Consider the following 27,167-nt stretch of genomic DNA (forward strand, 5'->3'; position numbering starts at 1 on the left):
GAGATGCCATCGGGGCTATAACCGGGATCCAAACAGTTGGTTTTAGTTTTTACTGCTCGTGATTTACGACTTGTCCTCCAAAGGGGGATTTAAACCCACCTTCATGTGCATGCGCGCACCTAGAATATCTATTTTGGCTTGTTTACGCGCACATTTACGCACAAAATCGTCCAAGTCTCCACGGTTACAATCGTGTAAACTCCGAATTAAAATTACACACACACACAAATGAAAACGTGTTATTCCTCCCTGATCATCTGCTTTCAAACCCAACGTCCATTAACGCGCCAGAAACGCTCGCGGTATCCACTGTGTTTACGTCAACCTGTGGAAGCTGAGTCAAGGTTACGTAACATAAAGTGTGCCAATGAATCTATGCATTTATGTATTTGCATTCATGCTTTTAAAAGCTGTACCTGTGCCATGTTGTGTTCGTTTTAACTCTGAATTAAATGTTTTGTTTGCAGTGTTTTAACTTAACTCCAAATCCCAGTTCCCACAGAATTCGTTTCCTTATTCCTGATTTTATTTCTGGTGCATTTAAATGAGAGAAAAGCACCGCGGTGACCTCTGGAAGCTCCGTTTGCTCAGGTTGTCCTCGGGCCCGCCGTCTTCCCTCTGAAGCTCCATCTCCACCTCCTCCTCCTCCTCCTCTTCATATTTTCGTTTCGCCGCAGATGAGAAATGTGTGAAACGTTTCTCCCCCCGCGGCAGAAGCGGATCCGCCGCTTGTCTCCAGCTCCGCGCGCCTCTTCAGCGCATCAGGGCCCGCGCGCGGATCACACGCAGCTCCGCACAAAGTCCCGTTAAAGCGCAGGTTCGAGACCCGTCATGTTTTAACAAATGCTGCAACAATACGACCTGCCTTTATTATTATTATTATTATTAGTAGTAGTAGTAGTATTAGTATTATTATTATTATTATTAGTAGTAGTAGTAGTGTTAGTATTCTTATTTGTATTATTATTATTATTAGTAGTAGTAGTAGTAGTAGTATTATTAGTAGTAGTATAATTTGTTATATTGGAGTCTATAAATTAAACTGACTTCACTTCATATTTATTTCATTTTTATTATCATTAGTGTATTTTTTTCCACGTTTCTTTATTGAATTTTGCAGATAAAAGTGTCCTGAGATCACTTTTATGATTTGTCCCTATAAATAAAATTGAATTGAATTGAATAGATATTAAATAGAATAGAAAGTTGTACAGTGTACCAACGCATCTGCCTTAAAGTGAAAAATAACAGGAACAAAAACAAAACACCCAACATAAGTCCTACTATCCCTCATAATATCCATGTCAGACACGGTCACAGTAACACACTAAATAATTGAATAACATAAAACACAAGTAGATAAATAAGATACAATTAAACCAAAATCATTAGTGTATTTAATTATTTACTAGTCTTCTATATTGTGCCAAACACGTCCAATGCTATAAGGAATAAAATCTATATATTTGTACTTTCCCAACACAATATTAGGCCCAAACACAATAATGTAGCTTCTGATATTTAAATACTTTAATTTGTCATTAACTCATCGAATAGTGAAAGTGTTATTTTATCAGAGGAGCGTGGAGTTAAAGTATGACTAATAAATGATTATACGCTTCATTCATTTCATTATTAATAACTAATAGAATAAACAGATGCCTGATGATTGAAGCACACATTATAAATGTAAACTCTTGTGAAAACACACCAGTTTGTCTGTAAAATAAATGTATTAGATAAATGATCTTGTTGAAATAAGCCGCGCAGAGCCGAGCCACTTCCCCGTTAAGCTTCTCGTTGCTCCGTGCGTCCCAGAGATCAGCCCACCTGTGCCGCAGCAGCTCGGACTCCTCAGCTGTCGAGCGACACAATGAAGCTGCAAATGTGACTTTTCCTACAACCCCCCGGTAATGATGGAACAGCGGCTCGGACATGCTCTGTGTGGAAAATACAGATCTTAAAATGACTTTGGTGTGTTGGAGCTGAGGGCCGCGCCTCGGCCTCGGCTGAGCCTCAGACTCTGGAGGATGAACCTTTAGTGGAGAGGTGAAGCTGCAGGATGTGAGTGTCAAAGAGGAGAGACACCAGACTGGTTGTCGAGGTCGATAAACACATAATTTAACTCTCAAAATGACGATTATTTTATCATTTAATGATTCTGTTTGCAGGGAAATCTGAGTGTGAAACTCGCGCTGGTGCAATTAGATCAAATATAATGAGCTAATGTATTTTTCCACAGGCTGCATTATTGAGTCGGTTCAGGGGCCGCTCGGTCCGAATGAAGGTTCCTCTTCCAGGACGCGCGTCTCCCTCTGCTGCCATTGGACGAAACACTTTGTCTCGCTGTCTTTCCTCACTTCTCATTGGATGCGCGGGTTTGACAGGGAGCGGGAGGGCCGGCCCTGTGCGCATGCAGAAAAAAAGCTCCTCCAGAAGTGAGTATCAATCAACGAGAAGTTAGGGGGACAGAGAGAGAAAACATAGACACGGAGCAGAAGGACGGAGAGAAGCGCAAAGCGGCAGACCGCATCCAACTTATAGACCCACCGGACTTGAACTTACGCGCGGCCGGGATGGCGCAGTCTGCCTTCGAAAGTTTGACTCGGCGTTTCTAGTCACAGTTGGGATTACTTTGGACACTTGGTGAGTGTGCGCCCCGCTGTAAACACTGACGTGTGCTTTTTTTTTTTGGGACTGTTTTGCTTCACTGCGTTGGACGGAAGGAGTGGGTTTTTCGCCGCGTCCCCCCCTTCGGGTGGATTTGAGAGAAATGAGTGAGAGGAGGCGATCTGCCGCAGCTCTGAGCTCTAGAGCCCACGCTTTTTCCGTGGAAGCCCTGATCGGCTCCAACAAGAAGAGGAAGCTCCGGGGCTGGGAGGAGAAGGAGCTGGAGTTGTCCATGGAGAGCCTCGCCACGGACGGAGAGGACCCGGCGCACTGTCTGGATATGGACCCGGGTCAGTGCGCAGAAACATGCACCACACCGCTCAAATATCCGGATCTCCGTTATAGAAAGGGACGAGTCCCTGAGTCAAAACATGGCTCCACATTCAGTGACCCAACCCACGACAGGGCACGGAGCTAGAGGCTCCGCGGTCTCTGCGCGAATGTGGAGACTTTGTTTTTTCTGCTCAGAGGTTCCGCTCTGCTGCAGCGGCTCGGTTACACAAAGGAGAGTTTTGCTGTTGTAGCTGCAGCTTATACACCCGGTGCGCGCGTGCAGGCCCGTAGAGAAAGTCAGTCATGATCCAGTGTCACAAATATAAAAACAAAGAATCTACAAATCGCCAGAATCGCATCAGTAAATCATGAAACTACCAAAAAACGACTTAAAGATAGATGTTAGGACCCAACGTCAGGCTCAGAGGTTTGGTGTCTGTGGGTCCTGGAGGGTTGGTCGGTCCAGGGTTCGACTCCGGACTGTTGGGTTCCACAATAAGATTTAAAACTACATCAAAAACTGTAAAGTCCTGTTGGTGTTTGGACGCCGTTTAGTGTCAGTTTGGCTGCAGGCCTGCAGGGAGGCCTCGGCTATTGCACCAAGGCACCAAGGCGCCCGTGTCCTGAAGTAAATTAACTCATCTCATGCGTTTTTATTCTCACACACACTCAGACATTTTCTATTTTACCCCTAAGATGTAATATCCCTGTGCGGATTTAGCTTTACGCCCTGGTCTCGCCACACACACACAGAGCGTCACATATTTCCAGGTTTGACAGAAAATAGTCCACAGAACGTTTAAAGTCAAATTAAAGGTTTGCTCTTTAGAGGGAAACTGTCTTTAAAGGTGTTTAGTCCGAAATCAGCAACAACAACAGCTCAGCCTCTGGTGAAGCAACGTGTCAAAACATCCCATCAAATACAGAATCATCAAATCAAACTCACCAGAGAAACTACAATTAGGGTTATTTTTATTTAAATGCAGTAAATTAAATTAATAATTAGAATAATCAGGATAAAAAGGGTTTACTGTGTTGTTGTTTCAAACATCTTCTATTTAATATATTCATCACAAACATGTGGGGAGGCCTTTTTCAACAACTACATTTATTATGGGAACAATTTATATTTTGTTGTTAATTCACGGTTTATTTGCTTGTTTAATTTTTTAGCATATAAATGAAAATACAAACATTATTACTAATTTTTTTAATTATTTACTGGATCTGTGATTAGTTATGTTTCATATTTGAACTCCTGATCTTTCAGATATAAACCACAAACCTGATTTTTAATCCTCAAAGCTTCGTTTTGAGCTGAGACGCTGATGAGCTTCATTTTTAATCTGACGGGTCCGGATCTGCACGCGCGCCCTCCTCGAGCCACAGCTGATCTTTATTTACGCTGAAAACTGGAGGTGATACAGTTCAGACCATGTTTAAGGTTATCCGTCTGCAATATAAAATATTAAATTTAGATATAAAATATTAAATTTAAATATAAAATATATTCAATTTAGATAAAGGGGGAAATTATCTTCGTGAAAAATATGAAACCAAATGAGACCTATTTTTAATTTGGTTTGAAATAAAAACAAATCCCCTCTATCCCAAACGTATTTCTGCCCGCAGCTCAGGCACTTTCAGGCCGCTGTTTAGACACTTTCTTCCCGCTGATCAGACACTTTTAGGCCGATGCTCAGTCACTTTCTACCCGCTGCATATTCACTTTCTTCCCGCTGCATATTCACTTTCTTCCCGCTGCTCAGACACTTTCAGGCCGCAGCTCAGACACTTTCTGCCAGCTTCTCAGGCACTTTCAGGCCGCTGCTGCAGCCTGACCTCCGGGGCGCAGCGCCTTTACGCACGGCCCCTCTCTGCTCTGAAACGGCTTGTGAGTTGAAATGCAAAACTCTGGAGGAAAGAAGTAAATTACCAGGAGGAGGTCTGGAGGAAGTAGACGTCTCCCCCGGGAAGACTGTTGTTGTTGTTGTTGCTGCTGTTATTATAGCGTTGAACTGTCTGCAGAGTAGCTAATGAGGGAAGCGAGACTAAACGTTGATTACACGGCGTTGCTAATGACAACCAGCTTGTTTGTGTGTGTTTTAAAAGGGCACCGATAATTCCCCGCATTAAATCTCAGACATCATTAAACAACCCTGCAGTCAGGTTTCTAATCTCCTCTGGGTCAGAAAAGTCGTTCTCTTCATATTCTCCCAAAAGTTTATCCAGGAGACTTTTAGGGATTTGTGGCTCAATGAATTACCCAGTTCCTGGTCCCTCGCCCCCCCTCTGGTCCCGCTCATTAGCAGGCGGGTTCCTGGCAGGTTCAGCGGGTCCTGCTCGGGTCCTAAAGCCTCCGCTTTGGCGCGTCGTGCGGCGGTGACCGAGAACAGCGAGTCTCTGTGGTCAGATTATGTGGTTTAGAGGAATCTTTAACGGAGTAATTTTATTTTTACTCAACTCCAGGCGAGGCTGGAAGCCGGCTGGTCGTATAACACGTTTATTAGCCTCAGAGACAAGGGCAGGACTGAGAAAACGCACGGGCTCTGAACCAGGCGCGCATTTAACGGTCTGCCTGTGAGAGCTCAACAGTTCAGTCAGCACAGGGGGAAAAAAACAGTTTTGTTAGACCTCACAAAACTACTACAACCACATCTTCATAATATTTACCATTCAAGAGATTAATTAACAAGGTGAACTACATCTAGTATAACTTAATATTTAATGCCACCTAGGAAAGGCCTCAGCCAAACTATGTGATTTACAAGGTGACACTTTTCGCTTTTACGCACAGATTACGCACAGAACCAACTCACTACAAACACCGTGAAGCCTCACTAAGCATCTGTTAATTAAAAATCTATCATGATAACTGCATAAAAATATATATAAAAATACTAAAATTATCAAAACCCTGCTCCTTTCATTCAGTGTTTCTCTATTTTAATTGTTGCATGCTGCTAAAAGAGATGTGTGCATGAAGTTTTTACTGCCATCAGTGAGGCAGCAGGTGCTCTCACTGCGTGGATTGGGTTACTTGGTGATTTCATGCTCGACACATTGCTACTGTCCACTTCAGAAATCTGCTGCAACTTCATTAAAAGCACCAACTTCCTTCGCAGAGAAGCATTTCAGTGTAAACACAGAGCTGAAATGTAATAACTATCAGAGTCCAACCTCACTCTCTAATGTGTTAACCTCTCAAATGTTTGAATTTCCCCCTTAAGAATTAATAAATAGTATGAAAAGAAAATATTTCCACACTGTGGAACTGCTTCACATGCAGCGTTGAATTATTTTGGCGCTCACACTTGGACAAATAATCAAATCCAAGACAGGATACTTTTTAATAACTGCACCACGACATCAAATAGGAACATGGCAGATTATACGAGATGCATTTGATACCAATTTCCAGCCGGATCTTTTTATTATGTTTGCGTTAAAATAGTTCCAACAATGTCTGTCTGTGAAAATGTTTGGGACGATGGAGACACATCTGGATTAAAATAGGACATAAAGAAGATCGTTATTGTCGTGAAAATACAACAAGATAAAGATTGCAACCTTTGCATCGCTGCTATAAAATAAATCCAATCTGGTAAAAGTAAAAAAAACAACAGTGACAGTAAAGTTGTTACAGGTTTAAGAGAATAATCCTCTTTTTGTGGAGACGTCTTTAAAACAAATGTACTTAAAATCAAGTGTAGAGTTTCTACCTGCAGCCGCAAAATTAAAAAAAACTGCTGATACGGATGATTTACACACATGCATCTGCAGCTCCCACCTTAAAAACCTCCTGCATCATTAAAACGAAGCATCTAATATAAAAATAAAGAATTATTCATGTCTAAATGTAAAAACACATATTTACTCCTCATTACAAATGAATACAATACAAATGTAATTCATAGAAACTCTCCGTCAGATGATGAAACCAACATTTTTATCTCATTTCTGATTAAAAGCCTCTTTGTGGCTTTATTAAAAGCACTTCCTCTCACTCTGTGATATATCATTTAATGTATACGTGCATTACGCTAAGCCCTCCTCCAGCTGCTGAAGCTGATGTGACACAGAGGACAGTTTGATTTACGGCACTGACTTGATTAAATTCAGACCAATTAGTGGCACTGCTATGGTTAGCCTCGTTTTAATGAGGCCTGGCATGAGCGGATCGGGAGCCCTTAACTGCAGGATACAGGCCGTGTGTGTGCGTGCGTGCATGTGTGTGTGTGTGTGTGTGTGTGTGTGTGTGATATACTGGACTTAAAGTATGGTCCTGTGTTTTCTTCGAGTCCCCTGTTTGATTCTATACAGGAACATGCACGAAAAACAAACGCACAAAGCAGCTACGTGGTTGTGGATTTGTCTCCTCTGGGTTTACACAGTGTGTGTGTGTGTGTGTGTGTGTGTGTGTGTGTGTGTGTGTGTGTGTGTGTGTGTGTGTGTGTGTGTGTGTGTGTGTGTGTGTGTGTGTGTGTGTGTGTGTGTGTGTGTGTGTGTGTGTGTGTGTGTGTGTGTGTGTGTGTGTACATAGTGTATATATACAATGCACAGTGTGCTATAAGCTATAAACAATAATAATATATACAACAAAATATGCAAAATATACTATAACAATAATAACAATAATGACATATACAACAAAACAGTAGAGAGACCAGAGTTCTCTGTCAGGCAGAGTGTGTGTGTGTGTGTGTGTGTGTGTGTGTGTGTGTGTGTGTGTGTGTGTGTGTGTGTGTGTGTGTGTGTGTGTGTGTGTGTGTGTGTGTGTGTGTGTGTGTGTGTGTGTGTGTGTGTGTGTGTGTGTGTGTGTGTGTGTGTGTGTGTGTGTGTGTGTGTGTGTGTGTGTGTGTGTGTGTGTGTGTGTGTGTGTGTGTGAGAGGACAGGTCCTTCACCCTGGTGACAGTGCGTCGGACAGGCTCCTGCTCGGCTGCCGTAGTCCCTCCTCCTCCTCCTCATCTCGGAGGCCTTCCTGTCTTGATCATTTTTGCCGTCTGGCTTCCACTCGCTCTAAACCTCCAGGTTGAGATGTTTACAGTAGATATGCGTCAGTGTGTCTTTGCAGGCGTGCGTTTGTTGCAAATATGGAAGTAGATTTCAGTTCTCACGGCAGAGTTTTCCCACTTTTTTTAATTCTTATGTAGCGTTGATTCTCGCTCCTGTCACAGTGGAAAAACAGCTGCATTTAGATTATTAAAAAGCCCCAAAATCTTCAGATTAATGACATTTCTCTGGATTTATCGCCCCATCCTGTTCGAGGAGGCTCATTTTTTGTCACTCATTCCCAATTACAGAACATTAGATGAGGAATAAAAATGCCTCTGTGGATCAAAAAACATTCCTGAGGCCAGTTTACAGCGACTCCTCACGGACTCAGTTTGTGCAAAGCAGCTTGGAGCAGAAATAATCTGTGAGTGCAGCAGAGACAGAAAACGTACAACGTGAAATGTTCTGCAAAACTCAGGAATATAAAAGACAAGTGACTGAAACAGTGGTGTGAAACAGTTAAATATACACCACACACACACACACACACACACACACACACACACACACACAGTATACATGTCTGTACGCAGTGTGTGAATGAATGCCCAGAACAATCCCGTGTCCCTGGTCTCCTTCTCAAATGAAATGCCTGTTTGCAGGATCTAATCTTATTGGCCCCATGTGAAGATTACATTTCAGCAGTGCAGTTTTTTTTTTTTTGGGGGGAGGGTTGGGATTTGAGCTATCCTTCCTGTCCTGTCGTCTTCCTGTAACACTATCAGCATGTGTAATAAGTGTTTTTATAGAGAGCGAGGGGGCAGCTGAGTGGCTGATTGTGTGTGTGTGTGTGTGTGTGTGTGTGTGTGTGTGTGTGAACAGTTAAAAGCAGAAGAGGGGGAAAGTAATGGTGTGTGACAGTCCTCGCTGGCTGCAGCGACACTGGAAGGATCTCCCAAGAAGATGATGGAAACTCTCTCTCTCTCTCTGAGTCTCTGTGGTCATTACAGCCCACCACCCCTTCTCTCCTCCTCCTCCTCCTCCTCCTCCTCCTCCTCCTCCCTCCGCTCTCCCTATCTCCATCACTCCTCTCCGTGCTCTCGTTTCCAGCGGGGTTGGCTCGGCCCGGGCTGCGGCGGTTTTCGCCCGGGACGCTGTCCAGTCTCTCAGCAGCTCTGCATTTGCATAACCGTACTTGTGTGCCCTCGGTCTGCCAAGTCAACCTCCTCGTGTCAGGGCTCCCAATAAATAATACATTATTGGATTCTTTTTTTTACATTTTTTTGGTGGTGGTGTATTCAGCTGTAAACTATTTCTGAGAAAAGTGATATAAGAGATATGATGTGATGATCTTGTGAGAGTTTTCAGAGGACTTGACATCCCGGCTGGAAAAAACCCGTGATGCGTTTTGATGTTAAAGTCCAAAACGCTCCCATTTTATTTTTTTACAGAACATCACACATGTGTTAGGTGACATTTGAACAGTTGGAGTTGAGTACAGTAACTCTACGTGAGGACTTAGTGTCTTGAAGATGATGTTTAAAGGTGTTGTTGATAGAGGGGAAATGCAGGTTTAAGTTTAGCATCTGTTGTGATTTTTAATTTCCTGTTTCACGTCAGAAATACTTCAGTTTAGTTTCTATGAAATAAAAAAAGAACAAAAACCTTCACTGCAAACTCAACATCCTCCCAGAGGTCAGGCAGGATCTTGGATGATTGTCAGGTGTTCGAGTTATTTTGTCCACTCCGCTGTGGCCTGGTTTAAAATCAGCTGAGGTCATCCTGTCTGTGTGGGAGGATGGGAACCTGTCCTGTAGGTCTGGGCTGGTTTTTATCTCTCCACACTGACGCTGTTGATGATCTGAACGCTCAGTCTGTTAAACTGGGTCCTGGAGGGGCACTTAAAGGGGAAACTACCTTCTCTGAACGCTCCCCCTCTGAATCCTTCATTGTGTGGCCCAATTTAAACTTTTATATTTTCTACATAACGTTTTCAAAGGCTTTACGCATCATTTACTCTGCTTTTGACATCAGCCCAGAACTCCATGGCGAGTTGAGCCAAGCGAGCCAAACTCGGCCGCTTCTCTCCAAGCTGCAGACGGCAGGTGATTTGGAGAGAGCCGCTGTGCTTCACTCGCCCCGTGCCAAGTTTCCTGCGTAAAGCGCAATAATTCCACTATTTTCAGAGCTGCTTTCTCATCCTCTTCTTCATTTCCCTCTCAGACTCGGAGGCGAGCCCCGGCTCGGACGGAGAAGGTCTGGCCGAAAGGACGTCGTGCTCCTTCGGCTCACCTGCCGAACTGGCCCCCGTCCCCTGCGAACCGTCGCCCCCGGCCTCCATGGAGGAGATCCAGGTGGAGCTGCAGTGCGCGGACCTGTGGAAGCGCTTCCATGACATCGGCACGGAGATGATCATCACCAAGGCGGGCAGGTAGGCGGGACACACGCGCACGCACACACACCCTCAGATGCACAAAGAGGTCCACGCGTAGCTCTGCGGTGGAGTCGCGCCGCAGACAGGATTTGCGTAAAAGGCGATTTGCGAACTTTTACGCTCGAAACCGTTTTTTTTTCATGTATTTTGTGAGGAAAACCCCCACAATTAGTTAATTTAGGGGCTTCTTTAATAATAATAATAACTTCCTATGAGGTAAAATTATGACAAGTGAACGTCACACGCAAACGCACAGATTTAACGTGCGTACAAATAAATTATACAGACGCACAAACACACAAATGCGTTTGTTTAAAAAATACAGACACACACACACACACACACACACACACACACACACACACACACACACGCACACACATCTGATCTGTGTCTGGAGGGTGTTAATGTGTTGCACATGCAGGCCTCTCTGCCGTGTTCGGGCCTTCATGACGCGGCAGGTTCCTCCTGATGCCGGGGAACGAGCAGAGCTGGTCCTAATTAATCTCCCTGTAACATGTTCCGGGGGTTTCTCGCGCTCTCGGGCCAACAGTGCAAACCCCAGAGCAAGCGCAGAGGTTGACCCGCAGGATCCTGCAGGAAAAGACCTTTCCCCGCAGTCTGCTCCGCTCCCACGCGCCCGGAGCGCCGCACATTTGCACATTCCCCCCTCTGTGTTTACATCATCGTGGCTGACGTTAGAGGCGTAATGTGGCTCCTTAACACGGTCTTTATTATCGCGTTGAGTCTTGAGACTTAGGTTAAGTGAAGAAACGCGGTCGGGGGGGTGAGATAATTCTTTACATTTTGAATTAAAATGTTTATGGATCAAACGTTTTTTTTTATTATAGCGGAGTTTTGGGATTTTTGTGTTTACTTTGTATTTAATCACGAGGAAAAATCCATTTAGGCACTTTAAACAAATTACAACTAAAGCATTTTAAAGGAAACTGGAAAAATACAAAATGTAAATGTTATAATGTGTGGAGGATTTATTCTCACAAAACGGCTAAAATAAATAATAATATGTGATGTTGTTTATCCGAAAGTCAACGCATTTATTTATCCAAGAGCAGCGGGGGAAACGCAGTGGGCCAAACGGATGTGAGACTGAATGAAACCCCACAGAACACTTGTTTATTTTTCTGTGGAACTGGAAAAGTTGCATTTGTGTGTAACATAGAAAACAGGCGCATCTGTGTGTTTGCCTCCACCTGTTCCATTGACTTTTATCTTATATATATTTATATAAGTTATAAGTTCTCCAGCTCTGCATTCAGGTAGACTCCTCTCCTCACACACCACACTTGCCTCGCTTTTTATGAATTGCCTTTAAATTGATAATCAGCCCATAAATAGAGCCGCGATCATTTTCTCGCTGACGCGGAATTGAACCCGGACGCGACCGTCGCCCGTGCGTATTTCACGGCCCTGCTCATAATAAGCTCGTAAATCCAGAGGAGAAGGGAAGGGAAGCAAGAAAACAGCCCTCTTTTCTCATTAGGCAGGCCCGGATTTACGACCTTTAAATGAAATGGGGAAAAATGCAGCGTTTGAAGTGCAAAATGAGGAATTAAGGCGAAATGTCTCCCTCTCCGCGCGCAGCAGACTGTTAATGTAAGTGTTTGGTTCCCTGTTTCAGACTGTAATTTCCGTGTGTGTGTGTGTGTGTGTGTGGGGGGGGGGGGGGGTCGCTTCAGGCTGCAGCTGATGGGAGGAGCTGGGTGCCAAAAATATACAAACGATAAAAATACATTCATTTACATGTAAATTACATTCCCAGGTTGCCAAATGTAAATTATTATGGTAAAATAAAGTCAATAATAACCTATAAACTCCTGGGGGGCAAAGGTCAGAGGTCACAGTGGCACAATATCTAAATAAGTCTTCTCCTCCACTAAAATAGTAATAATAAAAAATATGGAAACCTTCAGTAGCTTGGTTGACAAAAGACTGGAAAGAGCAAACAAACTTTATTTTATTTTATTTATTCATTCATTCATCCGCTTATCCCGGGGTTGGGGTCGCGGGGGGGCTGGAGCCGATCTCAGCTGACATCGGGCGTGAGGCGGGGTCCACCCTGGACAGGACGCCAGTCTATCACAGGACACATAGAGACGAACAGAGACAGACGACCATTCACACCTTTAATAATCCATAAATATTAGAGGCACTTGATAAAGGCTCAGATTCAGGGTAAAGATTGGAAGTGAGATAAATGTGGTATATAAGGTTTTATTAAATTAATTTGAAGATACGTCCTTTAACTGAACTCTGATCCAAAAACTGCAGAGGAAACTTTCCACTTCATCAGAGTTTCAGTAAATGTTCAGTTATAGAAGCCGATCAGGATCAGTTAGCGTCAAAAACAAGAGTGTTTTAAAAAAATCCACCTTAAAAATAAGCACTGGAGCAGGATCAGTGTTTAAAATATTCTATTTTCTAACTTAAACAACAGCGACGTCTTTGAATAAAGCGTCTGGAAGCGTCTGCGTGCTGTTGGATGGGTTTAGTCAGCGCTGCACAAACATCACTGTATACATCAGTTTGGGAGGTTGTCGGTTTAAAGACCAACAGAGAAGAGAAACTTCTGCTCAAGTAGAAACTTTACTGTTTGAATTTGACTATTTCAAAACATGTTTGTTCAAATCTCAGCGGGTCACTTGAGTTTGTATCCTGTAATATGTGTGTAACCACGGTCCAGGAGGTTCAGTGAGGAAGACACAGCTCCGGTCATGTCTGTCAACAGTAAATGCAGCAGTCGTAGCTTTGGGAAAGATTTAGACTTTAGACTAGGCACAAAAGAGCCACTGATGCACCCGTTTGGTTCAGTTGTACTCAGGCAGAAGAGGTTTGTTTCCAAGGAAGATTCACATTTTGGTTTCATATTAATTTCCAGTTCGAAAGCAAACAAACGTTTCTTTTGATTTGGTAAAAAACACAAAACCAAAATGTGTCCCTTCCAGTGCATTATACCTGACACTAACACACCTGCTACCTGACCCAACAAGGGCTCGGTCTGATGCTTAGTGCCCATGGATGGATTACTGAACGGGCCTACCGGGCACAGGCCCATGGGCCCATAAGATTAGGGGCCCAGACTCTTAAAATGTTGTTGGAAAAAAACACAAAATGATCACAAATAGACGCTAAATGACCACAAGTATTCAAAACAATACCACAAAGAGACAAAAAACAATGAAAAAGACTCTCAAAATGATAAAAAAATTAAAGAATAAATGAAAATGGCCACAAAAAAGACAGCCAAGAAATGAAAAATGTCTAAAAATAGATGCAAAACAATCACAAAGACATACAAAATAACTAAAACCGGCCAAAAAATGACGACAAAGAGAAACAAAACGATGACATAGAAACATTAAATTGTAGAAAATAGATGCATAACCACCAGAAACAGGTGCAAAACAATCACAAAGATATACAAAATAACTAAAAATGGACGTAAAGTGACGACAAAGAGAAACAAAACGATGACATAGACACATAAAATGGTAAAAAATAGATGCATAACCACCAGAAAAAGGTGCAAAACAATCACAAAGACACACAAAACAACTAAAACCGGCCAAAAAATGACGACAAAGAGAAACGCAATGATGACATAGAAACATTAAATTGTAGAAAATAGATGCATAACCACCAGAAACAGGTGCAAAACACTAACAAAGACATACAAAACAACTAAAAATGGACGTAAAGTGACGACAAAGAGAAACAAAATGACTAAAAGTTTAGTACTTTTTTACGTGATTTGATTTTGTGAATGTTTTTACACACAGTGACGTCACAGCTCCTCTGCCTCTGAGTGTGTGCTGTGGCTCCGTCAGGCTGCTGTTTACCAGCTGCTGACTGCATCCGTCTGGTTTCCGTCATGTTGATTTTTTTTTTTTAGCGCACTGGTTCTTTATAAAAATCTCTTTTCCTCAGAAGCAGCGAGGCGGAAACGTGAGTCACTGTGAGAGTCGTCACCACGTGTCGCTTTGTTTCTCCCTCAGGAGGATGTTTCCTGCCATGAGGGTGAAGATCGCCGGTCTGGACCCGCATCAGCAGTATTACATCGCCATGGACATCGTGCCTGTGGACAACAAGAGATACAGGTACCTTTACTTACTCACACACACACACACACACACACACTATACTCATTATGATGAACTGTAACTCTGTTAATAACACACAATAATAATAATAATAATAATAATAAAATAAATTATTACAGCCGCGTTAAAATGGAAACTGCGCATTATCACATATGGTCGTTTTGTCTCTGTAGCTGTTTTGTGTCTCTTTGTAGTTGTTGTGTGTCTCTTTGTAGTTGTTTTGTGTCCCTTTGTAGCTGTTTTGTGTCTCTTTGTAGTTGTTTTGTGTCTCTTTGTAGTTGTTGTGTGTCTCTTTGTAGTTGTTTTGTGTCTCTTTGTAGTTGTTTTGTGTCTCTTTGTAGTTGTTGTGTGTCTCTTTGGTCATTTTGTGTCTCTTTGTAGTTGTTTTGTGTCCCTTTGTAGCTGTTGTGTCTCTTTGTAGCTGTTTTGTGTCTCTTTGTAGTTGGTTTGTGTCTCTTTGTAGTTTTTTTGTGTCTCTTTGTAGTTGTTGTGTGTCGCTTTGTAGTTGTTTTGTGTCTCTTTGTAGGTGTTGTGTGTCTCTTTGTAGCTGTTTTGTGTCTCTTTGTAGTTGTTTTGTATCTCTTTGTAGGTGTTTTGTGTCTCTTTGTAGTTGTTGTGTGTCTCTTTGTAGTTGTTTTGTGTCTCTTTGTAGGTGCTTTGTGTCTCTTTGTAGCTGTTTTGTGTCTCTTTGTAGTTGTTGTGTGTCTCTTTGTAGCTGTTTTGTGTCTCTTTGTAGTTGGTTTGTGTCTCTTTGTAGTTTTTTTGTGTCTCTTTGTAGTTGTTGTGTGTCGCTTTGTAGTTGTTTTGTGTCTCTTTGTAGGTGCTTTGTGTCTCTTTGTAGCTGTTTTGTGTCTCTTTGTAGTTGTTGTGTGTCTCTTTGTAGCTGTTTTGTGTCTCTTTGTAGTTGTTGTGTGTCTCTTTGTAGGTTTTTTGTCTCTTTGTAGTTGTTTTGTTTCTCTTTGTGGTTGTTGTGCATCTCTTTGTAGTTGGTTTGTGTCTCTTTGTAGTTGTTGTGTGTCTCTTTGGTCATTTTGTGTCTCTTTGTAGGTGTTTTGTGTCTCTTTGTAGTTGTTGTGTGTCTCTTTGTAGTTGTTGTGTGTCTCTTTGGTCATTTTGTGTCTCTTTGTAGTTGTTTTGTGTCTCTTTGTAGGTGTTTTGTGTCCCTTTGTAGCTGTTGTGTGTCTCTTTGTAATTGTTGTGTGTCTCTTTGGTCATTTTGTGTCTCTTTGTAGTTGTTGTGTGTCTCTTTGTAGTTGTTGTGTTTCTCTTTGTAGTTGTTGTGTGTCTCTGTAGTTGTTTTGTGTCTCTTTGTAGTTGTTGTGTGTCTCTTTGTAGTTGTTTTGTGTCTCTTTGTAGTTGTTTTGTTTCTCTTTGTGGTTGTTGTGCATCTCTTTGTAGTTGGTTTGCGTCTCTTTGTAGTTGGTTTGCGTCTCTTTGTAGTTGTTTTGTGTCTCTTTGTAGTTGTTTTGTGTCTCTTTGTAGTTTATTTAAAATCAAACCCCATCACACCGCCCTGGGGTCTCAAACACTCATTGGAGCACAAAATAATCCACTGAAAATAGTCCAAACAAACGCACTTTGCTGGGAAATATAAGTGTGTGAGCTGTTTTAAAAGGTTTAAATACACAGACAGACACACACACACACACACACACACACACACACACACACACACACACACACACACACACACACACACACACACACACACACACACACACACACACACTAACAGACATCTGCTCATCTGTGTAATTTGTTGTTTTTGCACAATTCAAAGTAATTGCACCACAGTTAGCTGGCAGATCATTTACAGCAGTTGTCTCTGGGCAGAATTGAACCGCAGAACAGCGAATATAAAGCTGCACATACATAAAAGTCCATCATAAGTAGAATCAGTGTGAAACAAAGTGATCATTCAGCCAAAGCTTGAGGCTGGTTTTAAATCCGACTGTTGTCTGACTGAGCAAAGGCTGTCTCTCCGACGTGGGTGTGAGATGATAAATGATTTGCGGTTGTGTCGTCCAGATCGGCGGTTTCACAGTGTAAAACCTGACATTGCGTTTCATTGTCTTTGCGCGTTTTATTTATGTTCACTTCCATGTCAACCTCCTTCCAATCGCAGACATGTCTCCCAGAGTGTCTTTACCAAACTGCTGCTCGACCAAAATGATTTCATTCTTTTGGTTTTCAGCGGGGAGTTTAACGCTCCACGACGGTCTCAATGCTCCTCGGCCATGACCAGAATTAAACTGCTGAGCAAACGCTGAGTTATTGCTTTTTTTTTAAGCATGAATGAAACATGCGGAGGCTTCAAACCAGCACAAGAGAGCAGCTTTTTGGCCGCTCTCGCTCTGCAGAAGTTTTAATAAATGCACAGCTGTACATAATATGCACACGCACACAGTCCCATCTGCAAATGCATGAGCCAGTCCTTGCTTCTGCTGCAGCTGGAGCACACAACTGTCTTTTTTTCTTCCCTCTCTGGATGATTCTCAAACGTCAGACCCAGCATAAACATCTCTGACTTAGTTGGATTTTTCTCATTTTCACGCCATTTCTCATGTTGGAGCCGAACGTAACAGGATTTGGACTGAACAGAAGATGTTCCAGCCTCATATTTCAGGTTTCTCCAGAGGTGTTCCCGTCTTCTTCTTCTTCTTCTTCTTGGCAGCGCGGAGAAAGTAGTTACTCCGCGTCGTTTGCGTCAGTGAAGTGAAGCGGGAGTGAATAAAGCGTGCATGTGCTGGAGGAAGGCTTTTGTGTGATGGATCTCTCTGGATATGTAATAAGACTGATATCCTGGCCCACGGTGCAGCCCCAGAAGTCGGAGCCAGTGAGAGGAGATTGAAATGTATTCATCATCTCGACTGGCCGAGCAGCCGAGCCAGAGGCTGCAAATAGGATAAGTCTCAACGTTCAGGTCTAATGACGGGAACGAGGAAAAATGAGGTTGAGATGGAAAAGAACATTTGTGAGGCTGCACGTTTACCTGCTGCAGTCGACTCTGGAGGTTCTATAGAGTTACTTTTATTTCATCTCGGCTGTAGTGAGATGTGAGGAAGTGAGATGATGAAGGTGATGATGAGTTTAGCTGCATATTCAGTGGTTGTGTGATGCAGATTAGGTTGTGACTGTGTGTTTAAGGGGTAATAAGGCCTCTCTGCATTTAAAATGGAGTTTAACCAGTAAAGACTTCTAAAAGCTGACACAACAGTGATGCTGGTATTGTTTTGTGAGTGTGTGTGTGTGTGTGTGTGTGTGTGTGTGTGTGTGTGTGTGCGTGGTGCTGGAGACACCTACTCTAGCGGGAACTACAGAGGTGGTTTTCCCATGTTTATACATCTGTACATTCACATCATTTTTGATTTGGTCATCTTGATCTCATCCCAACTGTGACAGATACAGCCACGAAACTTTACAGGTGTGTAGCTGAGATCAAAATGAAGGCTGAGTATGGAAACCGGTGTGGTCTGAGCAAGGGAAGTAGTGAAGGCGCCATTGCTCCAAAACCTTACGCCATTGCTTCAATTTGGCTTCGTGGCTGGTGTGATCCATCGCAGCATGGCCTCTAGTTAAAAACAATGGTTGATATTAAGCCTGTGAGTGTTCTCATTCGTCCAGGTCGTCGTTACCCCCAAAGCAATTTCAGTCAAAAGCAACTGGACTTGGTTATTTGTCTAGGAAGACGTTTCACCTCTCATCCAAGAGGCTTCATCCCTTCCCAGGAGGTTCAACGATCTAACCTCAAAGAACAACTGTTCACAAATGTCCTCCTGTGACCCCAACGACTGTCGTTCAGACTCAATAGAGCACTAACCAAGTCCAGACCTACCTTCACCAACGACTGGACCAGGACCAGGCTGGGACTGGACCAGCACCAACGAAGTCCAGACCTACTTCCACCAACGACAGTCGTTGGCACTTGGAGCACAAAGGGTTCCAGTGACATCATCTGCCTTGTGAGAGGTTAAATACCTGGATCTCCACACCAGTTAGTTGGACCAGTACCAGCCTGGTCCTGGTCCTGGTCCTGGTCCAGTCCCAGCCTGGTCAGATGTGTACATGAACTGATGAAGCCTCTTGGATGAGAGGTGAAACGTCTTCCTAGACAAATAACCAAGTCCAGTTGCTTTTGACTGAAATTGCTTTGAGGATGGTTGATATTTCCTTTTTTTCCCATTAGATTCAGCATTTAAACAATCATGGCACATTGAAACAAAGGTGGGAAGTATTCACCTGCAAGGACAAGACGGACAATGTACTATATCTAAACCAACAAGTGCAGGACTTTATGGGGTCTGCCGAGGCTCCGGGGGACCTGAGCACACGCACAGTCTCGTTGTGGTAGAGCTGCACAGTCATTTGAATATTCCCACAATTAAATCTGCTGTGATATTAAAAAAACGCTCAGCTCAGAGAAAACTCTGCTCCGTATCAAACCGAGCGCCCCCTGAACTTAACAGCCAGCCACCAGGGAGCGATGGAGAGGATTTGGCTTCACTTGCGGGGATCTGTCAGGGCTGCCGGGCGCGCACACACACACACACACACACACACACACACTGCGGCGGCAGCCTGTGAAAAACTTTCCTGAACGTTGCGGCTGCAGTCCAGAATGGAAGAGTAATCTACAACAGAGAGCAAGATTGGCAAGAAAGGAAAATCAAATGTCTGGAGGAGAAGGAGAAGAAAAGGTTTGTTTTGGAACAGACGCAGCGCTGGTTCAGCTGTGGAAGAATCATGTTTTAAGGCTCATTTGGATGCAAAGATTTGTGAATTAGCAGGAATGGGATCTCAATATAGATCAAACATAACCGTACCTTTAAGTGAACGCAGTCCGCCTGCACCCCAAAACCCGCCTCACACACACACTGTTCTTCTTTTCTTATGTTCAGTCAAATACGACAAACAAAGGAGCTCCTCTTCTTCTTCTTCGTGCTGTCAGGAGGTCGTCACCGTGCGTGCACAGAAACCCCCGATCGTCGTACGCGCGCGTTCACATGCGAGTCTGCAGCTGTCTGCGGCTGAACTGGAGTGTGATCAAGAGTTTAGTCTGAATACGACTTCCCTCTTGGCACTCGGCCTCATGTTCAACGGTTCCTACTGTAAACCTTTAAAAACAGCTCACACACTTATGTTTCCCAGCAAAGTGCCTTTGATTTTGTGCTCTAATGAGTGTTTGAGACACCAGGGCGGTGTGATGGGGTTTGATTTTAAATAAACTACAAAGAGACGCACAACAACTACAAAGAGACGCACACCACCCACAAAGAGACACAAACCAACTTCAAAGAGATGCAAAACGACTACAAAGACACAAAAACGACTACAAAGAGACAGAAAACGACTACAAAGAGATGCACAACAACTACAAAGAGACGCAAAACCACTACAAAGAGACACAACAACTTTGAGGAGCTACAAAACAACTACAAAGAGACACAAACCAACTTCAAAGAGACACAAACCAACTACAAAGAGACACAAACCAACTACAAAGAGATACAAAACAACTACAAAGAGACACGAACCAACTACAAAGAGATGCACAACACCTACAAAGAGATGCAAAACGACTACAAGGAGACACACAACAACTACAAGAGACACACAACAACCACATAGAGATGCACAACACCTACAAAGAGACACAAACCAACTACAAAGAGACACAAACCAACTACAAAGAGACACTAAACGACTACAAAGAGACGCACAACACCTACAAAGAGACACAAAACCACTTCAAAGAGACACAACGACTTTGAGGAGCTACAAAACGACTACAAAGAGACACGAACCAACTACAAAGAGACACACAACACCTACAAAGAGACACAAAACGACTACAAAGAGACACACAACAACTACAAAGAGGCACACAACAACAACAAAGAGACACACAACAACTACAAAGAGACACAAAACACCTACAAAGAGACACAAAATGACCAAAGAGACACACAATAACTACAAAGAGACACACAACTACAAAGAGACACATAACAACTACAAAGACACAAAATTACTACAAAGAGACACAAAACGACTACAAAGAGAAACAAAACGACAATAAAGAGACACAACAACTTCGAGGAGCTACAAAACGACTACAAAGAGACACGAACCAACTACAAAGAGATGCAAAACGACTACAAAGAGACACAAAAAGACTACAAAGACACAAAACAACTACAAAGACACAAAATTACTACAAAGAAACCCACAACGACTACATAGAGACGCAAAACGACTATAAAGAGACGACTATAAAGAGACGACTATAAAGAGACGCAAAACGGCCACAAAGACACAAAACACCTACAAAGGGACATAACAACTACAAAGAGACACACAACACCTTCAAAGAGACACAAAACGACTACAAAGAGACACACAACTACAAAGAGACACAAAACAGCTACAAAGAGACACAAAACAGCTACAAAGAGACAAAACGACCATATGTGATAATGCGCAGTTTCCATTTTAACGTGGCTTTAATCATTTATTTTATTATTATTATTATTATTATTATTATTATTATTATTGTGTGTTATTAACAGAGTTACAGTTCATCATAATGAAGGAAGAAGAGACTACAGAGGAATAACATATAAACCATAATCACCAGTCTCATCCGTGTGCGTGTGCGTGCATGCGTGTGTGCGTGTGTGCGTGTGTGTGCGTGTGTGCGCGGTGAGCACATTTTAACGCAGAAAGCTCAACGCCGTGAAACATGTTTACAGGGAGTTGCTTTTGTTTTGCTGCCTTGCTATGCCAGATATTTGATTAAAGGCGGAGCGCGCCGCAGACACTTCCCCTCCGTCTTTGCAAAACAAAAACCCTCTCATCTCAGACGAAGGGCTCGTCCCCCTCGTGTCGAGATGTGACAGATTTATTCTCAGACAAAAAACAAAACAAAGACTGTACCGAACAGACAACGAGTGATAAACAAAGTGACTGTACTGTTGTTTGTTAATGTAGAGTTTGGGTCAGCCTCTCCTGCGCTCCGCTCGAGCAAACCAAGACATCATGGAGGACTTTTAGGAGGCCTTGTTAAATGAAATAGGATTTTTCTTCCTGGCTGGGGGATTTCTACCACAGTCCTTCTGCAAACTGAGCTGGGAGCTGTCACTGGTGTGTCTCATAAGCCCGGGGAGTTTTGGATCTGGAAGTACGGTCTTTATTGGAATGGACTAGCTTTACTTGGGCTCCCTGCCCCTCTTTAGGAACGTCTCATTGGTGCCGCGCTCATTAAATCTCCATATATTACAGTTCTTTTATGTGGACACTCGCTCGGTTTCTGCTCCGAGCTCAAGCTGCCGAACGTCGAGGCCGCCTGGCTCCTCGAACATGCCTCATTCCTTCAACTGTGTGTCAGAGCGTGTTGTAGTGTACGCACACACACATACACACACACACACGTATTCGAAAGGTTTTATGCATTTACATTTATTTTATGTCCTTACAAACGTTAATCCACTGAACTCCAGACTTCAACCGGCCCTGTGAAGCTTTTTCTTCGTTGTTATCTATCTTTGTGAGGACCTCGTGAATCCAGAAATAGAAGATGCATTCTAAAGAGATAACACACACGCACACACACGCACACACACACACACACACACACACACACACATTTACCTAGTAACCGTAGACTGAATCTGATCTTAAACCCATTTTATTGACCCTAAATCATCTTTGCCATAATCTAATCCCTATAATCTTATTTGTAACTGACTCTGTGATGATGTAGAGAGCTGGCACAATGACATTTGGTCCTCATAAGCATAGAAGTTTACTCATTTACTTGTTTTTTCCAGGGTAAAGGGGATTTGATCCTTTGAATATAGCAACAGGTACAAATAGAAAACACATTCTTGGAGGATAAAACACACAAAAACACCCAAAGGCATCTATGTTACTATACTTGTGAGGGCACTGAATAGTCATTCCTCTGATACCTTTTCACAACCGTAACTTAAATCTGATTTTAAAACAACGTCACCCTAATGTGACCCTAATATTACCTCAGTCATAAGTTCGTTTTAGAGGATTTTGGTCCTCACAAGTGTAGAACTAGAAGAACAAACACCTGGGTACTCACCGAATTAATAACATGATAAAAGGAGATAAAACACACACACACACACACAAAACACCATCAGGCTTTGTTATATTTGCGAGGACATACAACCTACAACCAGTAAACTGTGCACTGGAAAATGTATTTACCTTTATTTTCGAGGACAATTTGGTCTTTAAGTATAGAAACAGAAGAGCCTACATACATACACACACACACACACACACACACACACACACACACACACACACACACACACACACACACACACACACACACACACACACACACACACACACACACACACACACACACACACACACACACACACACACACAGACACACACACACACACACACAGACTTTACACACCGAGGGCGTGATGAAGCAAGAACACACCTGTGAATACTCATACAGTTACGCAGTCTAGGGCTTTCAAATCAATCACGTGAAAAATAACCGTTACTATACCTTTATTAAAAACATATAAATCACTATTCTGGCCCTAAACCTGAACTTCAATCCTGTAAACTAATCGTACTATGAAACTGGCTCAACGTATTCTCATCAGCGCGTTTGTTTGATCTCTTACGAAAACTTAGGCGCAACAATTCACAGCGTATCTTACGAAATACCCCCTTCTATTTAACGTAACAGTTAAGTTCAGACAAGAAAACGACTTGGTTCAGATCAGAAAGAAAGTTGTGGTTTGGCTCATTACTTCTGGAACATGAACGTGGGTCCCTGAACCTTGGGACCCGTCCGCCTCCTCGCGTTTTTTCAGAACTAGAAACTGTTCGTAGGTAAATGTACGAACAGTGAAAGAGGACAGTCTGACTAACTTTAGGTGGGGACTTCCAAAATAAATCATCATCTATCTCACTTTGCGTGTGTGGACATTTGCTCCTCATACAGTACGTGTAAGAATCCAAGAAACACACACACACACACACACACACACACACACACACACACACACACACACACACACACACACACACGTCAACCCTGAAGGGTAATTCAATAGCAATATTTACTCTGTCAGTACAGTAACCCAATATACAGCCTGGGTTTTGGCGAGTGTGTGTTTTTACGTGTATGCCTGTCTGTGTTAGAGTGTACGTGTGATGAGCTGAGAACGCACACACACACGCACACACACACACACACACACACACACACACACACACACACACGTTTGGGTGTGATTGTGTGTATGTGGGGGAAAGAGAGAGAGAATTAGAGAGTGCATTGTCGTTGGGTTTTGTCAGCTGTGTGGTTTGGTGTTGGCTGAGAAGGGAAGGGACCCCTCCTCCTCCTCTTCCTCCTCCTCCTCCTCCTCCCCCATCTGTCCAGTAAGAGTGTCACATAAAGTCCAGTCTTTATTGATTGTGTCGGTGCCAGATGGCAGATTTATGAAAGATGAAAGCGGGGGGACTAATCAGATTTCCAGTCCTGTGTTGGGGCTAAAGTTTCCTCGTTCTTTAACACTTTCGCTGCTACACCGAGCGTAACCCTAAACAGCACTCCCAACAGGAAATTACAGAAACGCCTGGCCGGCACCCTTTGTGTGTGTGTGTGCCTGTGCGTGTGTGCGTGTGTGTGTGTTGGGGTCAAAAGTCAGAGCCGTGTGTGCTCAGTATTGGATAAAGGGAAAAAACCAACAGGTAGTTAAGTGGTCTTTTTTAGTTCACCATTTAGCCGTAAACAGACTTTTTCATATTAATAAACGTCTATTTTACATCTCTTTGTTTAAGTTGTGTGCCACTTTAGTAACGGGACTTTTGGGTGGGAGTTTTTCCTTTTCTGAATCAAGAGTTTATGCTGCACAGATTGGAAAACCCGCCCTTGAGGCAAATTTCTGATACCGGACTATAGAAACGGACTTGACGCAGCCAGTTCCTATAACGCAACACTTGCTGTGTGGTCGCTCTTGTCTCGGACTCACAGGAAGTGTGTGTTTCTCATTTCCAGGTTGTTTTGAAATAAACTCAACCTCCACGTCTGACCGGACGAATAAAAGAGCACCTACCAGCGTGATCTCATGGAAAGACTGTTGAGGACATTTAAGTATGTCATGTCGATGCATTTTTAAGCTTTTCACATCTCATTTAACGCCTCGTTCTCCAACTCTAAGGTTGTTCTGGCGTGCGACCCCAGAGGGCCGACCACATGACTGAGAAATGTGCTGATCTAAACCTGCACGAGCTAAACTATAAGCTAACGTTGGAGCTATGGCAGGACCTGAACATAAATGCCAAAAACAGAAAGGAGAAGAGCTGGAAAAGCGCTTTAAACCCAAATTATAACGTCCCGTGATGTAATGCACGAAAAGCAAAACAATGCATGGTGATGACACACAAAATGCCTTAAGAAATCGGTGCGTTATAGACCATTTGGACAGCCGAGGTCATCAATAATACACACATGCATTCTGGAGACAGAAGACGCGTTAGTAAGCTTTACACACTTCATTACAACCGGTACCAGCACCAGAATGTCTGGTTGTTGCGCGTTCGGTTGTTTGAATCGATATTTCTTCTTCTACTGAAGTCAGACACGGATTCGCGACCATTTCTGTTGCCTCTGTTTAACGAGTGACCGCGTTCACATCCATGGTTGCTTGTAGTAACTTACGTAAATGGTTGGTGTAGAGTCACCAGTTAACACGGTCACTTTAAACCAAAACACCGGCGGCGTTCATGGCTGAAAGTTAAAGTTTCTTCTCGTCAGACAAGTTAGTTGTATGGTAAGGATGTCCTCTTGCCTTTTGTTAGCTGACATTTTCAAAATGGATAAAGACGACATTAGGAGGCGTTCATGGCCGCCTGTTAGTTACCACTGGACTGAGAACAAGAACCAAAAGGCTCGTGTTTGTAGTGTTCATCTTAAAACTCTGTTCTTAGCTGATGATCGGTACTTGACCAGAGATGACGTAATTGTAAGACTCCAGTGACGGTTGTGCTTATGATTTCTCTCCACCACCTAATACGTGTATACATATTGTTACGCCCCGGCCTAGGGGGGCCGGAGTATAACACAAGTGCTGTCACCTCAACCCAAACTCCCAGAGACCAAGGCACAAAATGTAGCAGTCCAACATAAATTTATTTTTATCTTTGGGTAGTTCAAACTTCACGGGGAGTAAATCCAAAATAATAAACAAAACATCTGATTTGAAAACTCTTACCTATCAAAAATGAAATCTTAAAATAAAATACAGGACGCTTACCTGCCTCCCTACCAAAATAAACAGGAGAATAAAAAGGTTCCCAAAACAAAATGGCCACTCGCCCCTGCCTACCTGGACTGCACTCAAGTAACAAATTACTTCTTTAGTCACAGATAACTTAACAAAGGTTCTCACTTAACAGTCGATAATCTAACACAACACACAGGTCAGCATGGTCTGGCTGGGAATCAGGAAGTAGGCAGAGAGGGACACATCTGCAGCTGCATGACCTCATCAGCTCATGGCCGATCAGCATCTCCATTCACCACCTGCAGAAATCAATGGGAAACACACAACAGCACAGCGCCACCCTCTGGCAGGGAGGATTAATTACACACACACCTTCCAAACACATAACAAAAACCCACATGACCCAAGTCCATAACAATATCTTGCCTTTGGAAGTCTGCCAGTGTTAGTCACAGTCAATTTGTTCAGGTAGGATTTGTGACCTTTGCTGGTTAATGTCTTGTATGTCATGACAAGCTATTGCACTCTGCTATACTACTGTCATCATTGTTAACAAGCTGTTAAAGAGTGTGTTCATACGCCATGTGGTGATACCAGGCTGTACCTACGCAGAGTCTCAAGCAGTTCAATGGGCTGCCGCACCCTGACTCGTGGGAAACGCAGAAACATTACGTTAGTGAGGGATTAGTCCAGACAGCAGATTTATTTTCCAATAAGGGCTGTCACAAAGTTTAGTTTCAGTTATTTGCACAAATAACAAAACAATGAGCCAGCTTAAGACTTCATGGAGGTCTGGGGAACACTGCGGTTACTTCATCGAATGTTGTGAAACAAACAGGACAGAGAAAGGGAGACAGACTGCGGTTGCTTCAGTCGTTTGCTTGTTCTCAAAACGTCTGATTAAATCGATCAGGATCTGTCAGGAGTAGGATATTTCTCCAACCTAAGAGCTGTGGATTGTTTCTGTGGCAACAAAGCGCATAAAGAGTACACAAATATGAAGCAACTTGGTAGCCGAGTGGTCACAGAGGGTTCGATTCCTTTGTTGCATTTAATTTCTCTCTCTCTCTCCCATCTCTATCTCTATACCATCTGTCAAAAGAAGAGTACACAGATATGAATACGGAGGTCAGCAGCAAAATGAGCCAAAGCTGGATGGATGACACACAATCCCCCACAATGCAATGTGTTGACTGTTGTTTTCACCTTGTGAGTCTGTGCGTGTGTCATCATGGCAAAGCGGGAACTGCCACAGAGGAGGTTTGGAGTAGTTTACCAGGTTTATATGTTTCAATGTCCGTCTGTGGTCAGAGACAGGGTTACAGCTGCACAGGACGCAGTCAGGGAACACTTTACAGGTGTGTTGTTGAGATAAAAAT

At 43.1% G+C, this 27,167-nt stretch overlaps 1 protein-coding gene across 1 annotated transcript in view; it reads left to right on the top strand.

Moving 5' to 3' along the window:
* Positions 1–2,471: 2,471 nt before the first annotated feature.
* Positions 2,472–27,167, top strand: part of tbx15 (T-box transcription factor 15) — a 54,263-nt gene continuing 29,567 nt past the window's right edge. Inside the window, exons 1-3 of the mRNA XM_083921708.1 lie at positions 2,472–2,960; positions 10,163–10,370; positions 14,390–14,491. Of these exons, the coding sequence (XP_083777834.1) occupies positions 2,774–2,960; positions 10,163–10,370; positions 14,390–14,491 (497 nt within the window). The 5' untranslated portion in view covers positions 2,472–2,773. The remainder of the gene's footprint in view (positions 2,961–10,162; positions 10,371–14,389; positions 14,492–27,167) is intronic.

This window comes from Echiichthys vipera (genome assembly GCF_963691815.1).
Source record: "Echiichthys vipera genome assembly, chromosome: 10".
Taxonomy (NCBI): Eukaryota; Metazoa; Chordata; class Actinopteri; order Perciformes; family Trachinidae; genus Echiichthys; species Echiichthys vipera.